General features: G+C 36.9%; 1 protein-coding gene across 1 annotated transcript; it reads left to right on the top strand.

Moving 5' to 3' along the window:
• Window positions 1-204: 204 nt before the first annotated feature.
• On the top strand, window positions 205-2,292 carry LOC104235727 (NADPH-dependent aldo-keto reductase, chloroplastic-like). The gene is made up of 5 exons (XM_009789537.2): window positions 205-575; window positions 659-834; window positions 1,198-1,441; window positions 1,619-1,798; window positions 1,920-2,292. Exons 1-5 carry the CDS (start codon window positions 456-458, stop codon window positions 2,145-2,147), a joined length of 948 nt encoding a protein of 315 aa, XP_009787839.1. The 5' UTR covers window positions 205-455; the 3' UTR covers window positions 2,148-2,292.
• Window positions 2,293-11,955: the final 9,663 nt, after the last annotated feature.

The raw sequence follows: 11,955 nt of genomic DNA, 5'->3' as shown, positions 1-11,955 counted from the left end.
TTCTTATTGTCAAATTATAAAATATTTACACTGCTCTTTTGGTTCATCTACTCTCCCTTCAAAAAACAAAGGGGTCTCCTTGTTCTTCTAATATATTTCCAGTTTTGGGCCATTTGACTTTATTAGTGCACCATTTTTTGAAAAAAATATAAAGGGGCGGTTTTAAACTACATTTCTTTCATATTAAAATGGAAGTCAGCGGCATGACCTTCTCTTTTATCCTAATATAAATTGTTCCTTTTACATTAGTTTAGTGATTAAGGCCAGTTGGGCCGTCCTCCAGATATGGCGGCAGACAAAATCTGTTGAGTAATGTATTGCACCGTCGGTTTTGACTTTTTTTTTGGCTCGAGGTCGAAAGAAAACTATATAAACTGAGTGTAAAGTCAGTGGTTTCAAGCATTAGCATATCCTATTAAAGAGAGTTAGTGAGAAGAGAGCAGTCAGAGAGAAAGATGAGAAGCTATCAAACAATGCTAAACAATGGCGAAACCCTACCAATTATAGGTATGGGGACTTATTCTGGCGAAAACGATAGAGAAATAACAGAGAGATCCATTAGAATGGCGCTCAAGGTAATTAAGTACATCAATCTTTACTTTTCATTAATCAATGGTATGTTTACATGGAAATTTATTTGGGTTATTGTTTCGAGCAGATGGGGTACAGGCATTTTGATACAGCAAAAATATACGGTTCCGAGCCGGCTGTGGGAAATGCATTAAGAAGAGCAATTGGTGAAGGAGTGGTGGAGAGGGAAGACATTCATATCACCTCTAAGCTATGGTCGAGTGATCACAATGATCCTGTTTCTGCACTTCACCAAACTTTACAGTAAGCTCACCATATGCATGCTTTTTAATTACATTTTGCCTGGTACTATTTCCTAAGTTCTAAAAAAAAGGATACATTTTTCTATTTGGCAACAATTATAACTTCAAAAATTCTCATTTTTACTTTTAATAGCATGTTTTTATATCAAATAAGTCATCAAAGTTTAAAACCACAAGTTCTAAAAAGATTTCTTGTTATTTTTTTTATAAAAAAAAAATTGTGTCCAGTCAAAATAAGCCATATAAATGGAAACGGAAAGAGTAGTTGTTTTCCAGTATTCCTAGAAAACCAACATGCAGCACATGAAAGATCGACCAAAGGTGTTAGCTTTTGATAATAGTACTTGAACTATTGTTTCTGCAGGAGGCTAGGGATGGAATACATAGACTTGTATTTGGTGCATTGGCCAGTGGCTTTGAAGCCATGGGTTGATTATCCTGTTCCCAGAGAAGAAGATTTTGAGACATTAGACATGGAGAATACCTGGTCTGGCATGGAAAGGTGCTTAGAAATGGGTTTGTGTAGGTCTATTGGCGTCAGCAATTTCTCATCTAAAAAAATTGAAGACCTGCTAGATTTTGCTTGTATCACTCCTGCTGTTAATCAGGTACTAATTTGCAAATTGCAATATGCCGTAGTTGCTTGCTTCTAATTTATATATGCAGTCTTGTAAACATTTGAGATTGTAAAATTCTGAATTAGGTATCTCTTTAGTTGGCCACCGTTGACCAGTTTATTCTGCTTGTGCACGATATTTGATACTAATTAAATACATGGGGTTCAGGTGGAAATGCATCCAATGTGGAGGCAAAGAAAGGTGAAGGCATTATGTAGGGAATATGGGATTCATGTAAGTGCATATTCACCTCTTGGTGGACCTGGAAATGCTTGGGGAACTACTGCTGTGGTTGATCATCCCATCATCCAATCTATTGCCCTCAAACATAATGCAACTCCAGCTCAAGTAAGAAACGTCTCTAAACAATGACACACACAAAAACACGTGCAAATATATACTACATTATAAAGCTACAATATGGAAAAAGTAACTAATTGCCCTCTTTCTTGAATGTTTCTTTGATTAGGTTGCTCTAAGATGGGGGTTGTCCCAAGGATCAAGTGTTATAGTGAAAAGCTTCAATCCAAGAAGAATGAAAGAGAACATTGGAGCCCTTCAGTTGAAATTAGACGAATGGGATTTACTTAACATAAATAAGATGGAGGAGAGGAAGATTATGAGGGGAGAGTGGCTATCCAATGACACTACAAGCCCTTACAGAACCATCGGAGAACTTTGGGATGACGAGATATAATTCTCTCTCTGGAATTGACTTTTTGGCTAACTCTTAAATGTAAAAATAGAACATGCATGAATGTACTTGCTACTTGCATATATAAGATTTTGATAAAAGAAAAGGAGTCCAAATTTACTCCTGATCTATGATTGGAAATGTTTAATATTATCTTTGTTATACTTCAGATCACTTATATTCTTGCTATTAGCAATCTGTCTTATATTTGGGCTTTACTATAGTGGAGCTCCAGCGTAGATAATGAAACTTTGAAACCATCAAAATTGTGACACTGGAAATTTCAACAACATCCTTTCAAAATCGCTACTTTCATCCTCTCTCACCCAATTTTGGCACGCTTCCATTCTCTCATTAAATTTCCTCTCTCTTTCTCTCTCTAGAATTCCGAGCCGCCGACCCGTCCCCTTCTCATCTTCGGTCCGGTACTTATCTCCATCAGCTTTCCTTTTAAGCAAGCTCATTTGCTTAAAGCTTGCGACCTTCGCAGTTGATTTTGGCATCTGGGTTTTGTTTGCCTACTTTGTTTTGAGTTAATTCTGAGTCATGGGGATTTGCTAATTGGGCTTGGTTTGATCAGAACTGGTAGTTGGTTACAAAGAAGAAAGAAAAACAGAGGGCAAAGATTGACTGGTAGATACGGCAAAAAGTTCATGTCATCATCAGTATCAAGAATTTACAGTGCAAAGATGGCGGAAGAAATTACACAATGTCTTCATAAATTTATTTTAACGGAGGAAGAAAAGGAGGTTGTGGCAATAGAGTTTCCAGATACTCAGGCAAGCATGAAAGAATGTGAAGTAAGTCTTCTTGGTAAGATAATCTCTGACAAAAAGGTGAATTTTCATGGAATTAGGAATGCTATGAACTCTGGCTTGGGGTAGCCCTAGAGGATCACAAATTAAAGAAATCACATGAAATTTTTCCAGTTCAACGTTAAAGACGAGGCAAGTTTAGATAAAGTTAAACTTGGTACTCCATGGTTATATGATAGATACCTTCTCAATATTCATCCTTGGGAACCAGGATTGGAGAGTGACTCTCCAATTTTTAACAAGAGTAATATGTGGGTTCAAGTTTGGAACATTCCTTTACACTGGATGTCAAAGGATGTTTGTCGGAAAATAGGGCATGTATTAGGAGGTATCCTAGATATTCTAATTCCTGAAAATGGAAGTAAAGAGCGTCAGTATATGAGGCTTAAAGTCAAGATTAATATTAATAAGCCATTGCTTAGAGGGAAACGGATCAAGCTAGGCTTTGAAACTATATGGGTTGAATTGAGATATGAAAATCTACCTTATGTTTGTTACTATTATGGTGTGCTAGTACATAATGATAAAACCTGTATACAGAGGGAACAAGATTTACGTTCAGGAAATCTTAGAAGCGACCAGTTCGGGACATGGCTACGAGCAGAGAACAATGCATCTTTCTCGGAAAGTCAAAAGCATCAAGATTTTAATAATGATATAGTGGGGAATACAATGATGAGAAATCGTAACTATAAATTAGTTAAGGAGAAAAGAGCTACAGGAACCAGGGAAGATTTGCAACATCTGGAAGGCGACGGAGACTCGATGGATATGCAGGATGGTCTAGAGAAAGAGAATGTCCAGGTGGAGGAAAATAGATTACAGGGGAAGGAAGTTCTGGATTTGCAAGCAAAGGACGATGATAATTTGAATGACAAAAAGAAAGTGCACCGAGTACATTCTTTGGAGGAAGAAACAATCCCAATCTCTAATAACAGTCTGCCACTTACTAATTCACAAAATAAAGATACTGGACAACTCCATACGAATACTTTGCAAAAAACTAAACTTCAAGTATATTCATATTCGCAATCACTTTTTAAAAGAAAAGGAGATATTGCAGGAAACAATCATGAAGCTGCGATTATACCAGGTAAAGGGTTAGTTGTGGATGTTTGTATACATGAGTTTGGGCCAAAAGACAAAGAGCAAGATGGTATTGAGATGACGATGTTACAGAACCAAGACAAAGTTACCGATGATGCACATAATGGAGTAAAGGTGAGTGATGTTGTTTCTGGGAATGGAGCAGTCAATTTAGAAAAGCCTAATATGCTAATTGATATTTCGATTATGGAAGAGTTTGGGTTAATGGGGTAAAACGAAAAGATAAGGAGATAGTTACACCAATACCTAGTGCAAAAAGTCAAAAAGAAAGAGGTGGGGTGGGAGGCCAGCCTGGAATGGTCTCCCTTGATGAAATGAAGTTGCTGGCATGGAATTGTCAAGGGTTGGGGGGATCCTTGACACTATCTCCACTCCCCGGATTGTATTCTTCTATGTGAGACAAAGAACCAACAATCACGACTTCAGTGGCTACGACAAAAGGTTGGGATACAAAATTCCTACATTGTGGACCCTGTTGGACTCTTTGGTAGACTCGCCTTACTCTGGCATGAAGACACTCAGATAAGTAACATTTACTCTTCATCCTATTTCATTGAGTTCTCCATTTATGATAATGAAAAGAAGATTAGTTTTTGTTGTATTTTTGTATATGCTAGCACAGATAGAGAAACTAGAAAGAAACAATGGGCTGAACTTATTACTAGATCAGTATCTTGGGGAATCTATTGGATGTTACTAGGGGATTTTAATTATATTATTGATAATTCTGAAAAATCTGGGGGAACTACGCGGGCTTCTTGGGCTTTTAAGGATTTTAATAACTTTATTTATATTCGAGGAGCGATAGACCTTGGTTATAGTGGGAAACCTTAGACTTGGTCTTGTTATAGAATTAATGAGGGACTTATTCAAGAACGCTTAAATAGAGTTTTGGTATTTCCTGATTGGAGATTAAAATATGATCAGGTTATAGTGTCTCATATTCAAAATGATGCTTCAGATCATGAATTATTTCGTTGTTCCATAAATGGACTAAATGATCGCTGGAAAAAAGATTTTATTTTGATAAAAGATGGGTTGGAAACTCTGAAGCCCGTGAATTAATTAAACAATCTTGAGTAACTAATTCTTTTGGGGATTGTCAATCCAAAGTGTGTTCAAAGATAAGAAAATGTCGAAATTCTTTAATCTTATGGAGAAAGAAGGGCGAATCAAACTCTATGATAAAGATTAAGCAACTGAAAAATCTTCTTAAGTTGGCACAAATTAATCCAAAAGGACCTGATCTAACTGTCATATCAAAGCTGAAAAATAAGTTAGGTAAAGCCTATAAGGAGGAAGAAATTTATTGGAAGCAAAAGTCTAGAGTTCAATGGTTAAATGAAGGAGATAAAAATACTTCTTTTTTCATATGTCTACTCTTCAGAGAATGAGGATGAATCTAATTAAAGGAATTAAGAATGGATCAGGGGAGTGGATTTGTGACAAAAATGGTATGGTAAAGGAAATTGAGGATTTCTGTAGGGAACTATTTACTACTTCTAATCCTTCCTCCTTATCTCATGTTCTTCAGTCTATTCCAACTTCTATCGATGAAAACATGAATTTGGGCTTGATTAATGAAGTAACTAATGAGGAAATAAAAGAAGTTGTTTTCTCTATGCATCCTAATAAGTCCCCTGGTGTTGATAGAATGACTCTACTATTTTTCCAGCAGTTTCGGCTGTTAATTTCTCATGATGTCTGTTTGGCAGTAAGGTGTTTTTTTGAGACAGCTCAACTTTTACCCGTTTGGAATCAAACTTTGATAATGTTGGTACCAAAAATAAAAATACCTACTACAGTAAATCACTTTAGACCTATTAGCTTATGCTCTACCTTATATAAGATTATTACAAAAATTATGGTAAAACGTATGAAACTTTTGATACCTTTACTTATCTCTATGAATCAAGCTGCCTTTGTTGGAAAAAGACAAATTGTGGATAATGTCGTGTTAGCACATGAATTTATGGGGGTGCTGAAAAACAAACGAAAAGGAAAAGATAAGTTAATGGCTTTAAAGTTAGATATGTCTAAAGTATATGATCCTGTGGAGCGATCTTATATCCAGCAAATGATGTTACAAATGGGTTTTCACCAAATTTTTGTAAATTGGATTATGACGTGTGTTATGACTGCTTCTTTTTCGTTTAACTTCAATGGAGAGATTAAGGGTTGTGTAAAGTGATCTAGAGGATTAAGGCAGGGTAATCCTCTATCATCTTACTTATTCCTAATATATGTTGAAGGATTATCTGCTCTATTACACTCAGCTGAACAACAAGGAGTTAAAAGGGTTCACATTAGGGAGAAGTAGTCCTTCTGTTTCCCATTTATTTTTTGCAGACGACTCATTTATCTTTTGTAGAGCTGATATGAATAGTGTTGCTACGATTAATAAAATTTTGGACATATATGCAAGATGCTCAGGACAAATTATTAATTTTGAGAAATCTGCAATTTTTTTTAGTAAGAATACTATGGAGGAGGAAAAAGTTTTAATATGCTCTTCGTTGAATAATATACGAATGTGTGAAAGGGTTATGTATTTAGGATTGCCTGCTATTGTGGGAAGATCTAAAAAAGAAATGTTGGCTTTAATAAAGGATAGAATTTTATCTAAAATAAAGGGTTGGAAAGAAAAAAATTTAAGTCAAGCAAGGAAGGAGGTTTTATTAAAGTCTGTTTTAGCTGCTATTCCCTGATATACTATGTCTTGTTTTCAGATACCTGATGCGCTATGTAAGGAAATTACTAGTTTATTTTCAAACTTTTAGTGGGGTACGAATGATGATAAAAGAAAGATGCATTTTGAAAAGTGGAAAAAAACTATGTGAACCAAAATTTAAAGGGGGGTTAGGCTTTCAGGATTTAAAGGCTTTTAATATGGCTCTTTTAGCCGCGAATTCTAACTGAACCGGATTTGTTAGTTTATCAAGTCCTTAAAGGTAAATATTTTCCTAAGGAATCTTTCTTACAGACACCGACTAATAGATATACATCTTGGGTATGAAAAAGTATTTTATGGGGGCGAGATCTATTAAGTAGAGGTGTTAGATGGAATGTTTCAAATGGTAATTCTGTAAGAGTATGAAGAGATACATGGCTGCCACGAGATAGCTCCTTTTACCCCTTAAGTATGATGACTAGTACTGCGACAAATATGAAAGTATCAGAACTGATTGATGACAGTATTAGCACATGGAATATGCAAATTTTGAATACGTTATTTAGTGAAGATGGTGTCGAATCTATTTTAACTATTCCAGTTTCTTCCGTAGGGGAAAACGATCAACTGATTAGGCATTTTACTAATTCAGGTAAATACGAAGTGAAGTTTGGGTATTATTTGGCGAAATTGCTCCTCACAAATGATAGAAGTTTGGCTAATCATGCGGAAAGTAGTTCTCATGTGTTCCCGAAATCCTTTTGGAACCATTTATGGTCTTTAAACATTAAAAACAAGCTCAAATATTTCTTAAGGAAGTGCGTCTTAAATACATTGTCTGTTAAGAATCTTATTAAAAAAAGAATTTACTCTATGGATGACATATGTCCTATTTGTGGGATGGAACCTGAAACTTTAGAGCACATGTTCTTTAAATGTCCTAGATCAATTCATGTTTGGAAAATGAGTCTGATTCATTGGCCAAATTTGCATCTGATCTCTGATTTCGCTTTATGGTGGTATAAATTAGTGTTAGACACTAAAAGATTCTCGGAAAGTAATACCTTATTGCAACTAGCAGTATCTATTTTATGGATGATTTGGAAGGCTAGGAATGATTATATTTTCAATTCGGTGATATGGCATGATAATGATGTTTTATCTAAAGCATTAGTTGAATTTAATGAATTTACAGTTGCAAAGAAACATGCTAACAATATAAGCGATGCTTCTACTAATTCACCATTACTAACTCTTTCTTCATAAAAAGTGTCGCTTTATGTGGATGCAGGTCTAGATCCAAAGACTCGCAAAGCGAGTATCCGAATAGTAGCCTTAAAGGCTAATGGTGACGTGCTTTATGCCTATGGTAGTCTAATTCCTTTTGTTGGAAAAGCCATAATAGCTGAAGCGTAGGCAATAAGAAAAGCAATTCAACTGGAAGTGAAGTATAGCTGGAAGAATATAGATATCTTGTCTGATTCCTTAACAATGGTTCAAATGCTTAATGGAAGCAGAGATCCTTCATGGGAGGTTCATACTCTTTGTGAAGATATTTGGGCACTTCAGCAACATCTGAGTGATGTACGTTTTAAATATCTAAGTAGAGGGTTCAATACTTGTAGTCATAAGCTAGCTAAATTTTCTTTCGCACTACTTAGTGAAGTCTCTTGGTTTAACAACTTTCCTGTTTGGATTGTCAACGAGGCTTCATCTGGTTTTGTACCATTGACTGTTGGGTTTGATTAATGCATGCGTTATTTCCCCGAAAAAAATAATTCAACAACAATAAAAATCCAGTATAATTCCACAAGTGGGGTCTGGGGGGTAGTGTGTACGCAGATCTTACCCACACCTAGAAGGTAGAGAGGTTGTTTCTGATAGACCTTCATCTCACGAAAAGCAGTTAACAATAAAATAAAATAAAATAAACTATAGCACCAAATAGTAACAACAACAAGATAGTAAGAAATCGAAGCGAAAAGAACAACAGGTAAAAAAGGACTAACACTAATATTCTCGACTACCTACTAGCCGTCTACCTTGATTCTCTACCTCCGCACCTTCATATCAAGGGTCATGTTCTCGGTAAGCTGAAGTAATGTCATATCATGCCTAATCACATCACCTAATACTTCTTCGGCCTGCCTCTACCTCTTCTCAGCCCCGTCTGGTAGTTCTGGTTGCCTTTCCACTCCTCACTTTGGTTTCAACCAAGCCAATCAAAGATGTCTCTTGTGCTCTTATATAATCTTTGGACTCTCTCTATTTCTCAACTTTACCGATCTTTTTGACATCCACATAAGGACCTTCATGTGGAACTATTGTTGTTTTTACATTTCCTTCGCACCTTAGTGCTACCTCTGGTTTTTCGTCTTGTGTAGCCCTTATTTGTCTTTTGTTCTTTGGCCTTTACTTTTTCCCTCTCCCCTCTTTCTTAGAATTCAACATTTATGATATGTTTTACATCTTGTTCGCTTACTCTTCATTCAGGGTGATTCGAACCAGGGGAGGATCTTCCACCTTGTTGGTCATAGCACCAGTGCTTGAACGTTTACTCTTACTGCTCTTCTCAGGTTCAACTCTTTTGTATGCCTTGAGCTTCTTGTTTGAAGTTATTTGTTTATCACAGAACAAGTTCCCTTCAGTCACGGTCATAGTTGACACTCTCATCCAGATCTTTGCCTCTATGAGTCAAATCACTCTCCTCGGGAGTTCTCTCCTTGACTACACCGTCCTCGACTTTGTTATCCAAAAACTCATCTTGAGCAATCTCTTTCGGTTTAGCAGTATCCAAATCTGGCATCTTTGCCACTTTTTGTTCAGGGTCCTCTAGAACAACAAAACGGTTCGGGTTGACTAGGTCCAGTTGGGTCATTCCACTAGCACTACTAGTGTCCAGCCCCTCTTTGCTATTGTCACTACTGGTACCTGACCCCATCAGCTCGACATTTTTGCAAACACCGACCCTTACTCAATAGGACAATTTAAAGAGGAGAACGAGGACAACTGACTACCGCTAAAATTCAAACTAAGAGTAAACATTGTATGATTGAAAACTATCGTTGCATACTCGGTGCCTTCTCTAACACAATCGCTTCAATCAATGTTAAGTCTGACTACACCGGTAGCTGATTCTCCAATAGTTGCTTTAATCAATGTTAAGTATGATTACGTCCGTAGCTGACTACTTATTGAAAGACCGAACAGGAAATGAAAATCATACTACAATAATTGTAAATAAAACATTCCGTCCCTGCTCTGACTTTGATCGACTTGCCCGCACAACGTCTTTTTTTAGAGAAGAGGTCAAGGGGCTAAGTGACTTTCGAAAGTCGTCTTTTGTATCATGTCAAGAGAAATGAGATAGATAAGATCATTGCTTAAAGAGTTTCATTGTTGAATTGATCTCGAAATTGGATCCCAATAGTTGATTCTGCCCAAAGGTGCTTTATGAAAGTCGATCCACAACGGTGAAAGTACAATTGATTTCGTCAATCGAACGAAAACAACTTCTTGTTTTTTTCCCCTCTCTGGTTTGACTACTCGGCTTGCTTAACACAAGTCTTATTTAACCTTCACGAACCATTTCCCTATCCAACAAGCTCCGGCTCAAAAGCAAGAAGCAAGGGCACAGCAGCTGCGTGAAGTTGCACCTTAGCACATCCGTTTTCTGGCTCGTTAGCGCTCTTTTTTTATTGCAGCTAGCGCGCTTGACTAATCAGATAGAAAGGGCCTTTCTCGCTTGTTTGAAGCCATATAATGCTTTCTTCAATTGGTAAGGGAAGTCTAATAGGGCTTTAATAGATAGGGATGTAAGCACAGCGGTAAGAAAAAGCCACTCAGTGAATCGGTGGATCACACACTTGGAGACAGGGACAGGGGCATGCTTGACTCTTTAGAAAGTATACAAGTGTTGAAAGGATGAAGCATGGGGACAACCGTAAACGTGAGGAATGGCACCTCCACCCTACTAAAGAAGTTCGAAAACAAGGGACATGTCGAACACCTGCCTTTCAACTAAGTCCAAGGCGAGGACCTGTTAATTGACGATGCGTTCCGTCATTAGCAAGCGATGGACGACAAGGCCCCTTTCCCCAAATATCTTGGGAAGCGAAGTGGCAGGTTTGAAACTCATTCGGTAATCTTCTCCTGAAGATAAGCGTTTCCCCAAGGCACTGGAAATTTCATTTACCAAAATACTTCAGGAAAATATTCAAATTTATTGCTCCACTTTTGACTATGTTTTAAAATTATATATACTCCATTATACTATGGCGAAAATTAATTTTATTTTATTTTTAACGACTTTTGCAAAGATTTCAAATTATAGTTCTTTTGAAGGTTTTGGTCGAGTTTTTCTCTTTCTGTACTTTAATAATTAAACTAGCCACCTCCTGATGGTTTATTGGTTATTTTTTAAAAAGAAGGCAACACTTTTAAATTAGACACGCGCTTCTAAATTGGGAGGAACTTAGAGCGAGCACCAAGTGTGCCTCTGGTGTGTACGTCTACACTAAAATAAAGTACGAGTAACTACATAATGAGTGACATACTGCAGGCGTAACTGATATGATCATTACTGGTAGCATGATTGCTCAGAAAGAGCTCCCGATTGATTTTCCAATCGTTGACTTAATAAGCTTTAAGGCTAATAGGGCAAGTGCGTTAATTAGCACTAACCCAAAGGTTCAAGGACCATTGAAAAATTCGAACGTATCTGAATCCCTGATGCACAGTTGCACTCCTATGCGCAATAACATATGCATAAGGATAGCTACTCTACAATACAATATATACAATAAAATACAAAACCTTTTTCTTTTTTCTTTTTTCTTTTTGGGGATGGAGCTGGGGGACTTGAATTTTGATGTTTAAAATGGACATTGACCGGTGGGCCACCGCATAAATGATCCAAGATTTGGGGAGGGGGAGCACCGGAGCAGCCCCCCAAAACTCCTCTGCCTCAGTCAATGTTTAAGGTCAAATTTCTGTTTAAGCATTTTACTAATAATATATTGGCTTCTTTCAAATATTAAAATAGCTACCCTTAGCACTAAACTACTCTTCCTTCCGTTGGACAAAAAAAACAAACGGAGATCTCCATATTCTGCTAATATATTTCCAGTTTTGGGCCATTTGACTTTATCAACGCACCATATTAAAATTTAAGCGGGCGGCTTTCAACTAAACTTCTTTCAAAATGCCGCTTGACAAT

Source organism: Nicotiana sylvestris, chromosome 3 (genome assembly GCF_000393655.2).
Source record: "Nicotiana sylvestris chromosome 3, ASM39365v2, whole genome shotgun sequence".
Classification (NCBI taxonomy): Eukaryota; Viridiplantae; Streptophyta; class Magnoliopsida; order Solanales; family Solanaceae; genus Nicotiana; species Nicotiana sylvestris.
The sequence above is the reverse complement of the archived record's forward strand: the minus strand, read 5'-3'. Positions and strand labels throughout refer to the sequence as shown.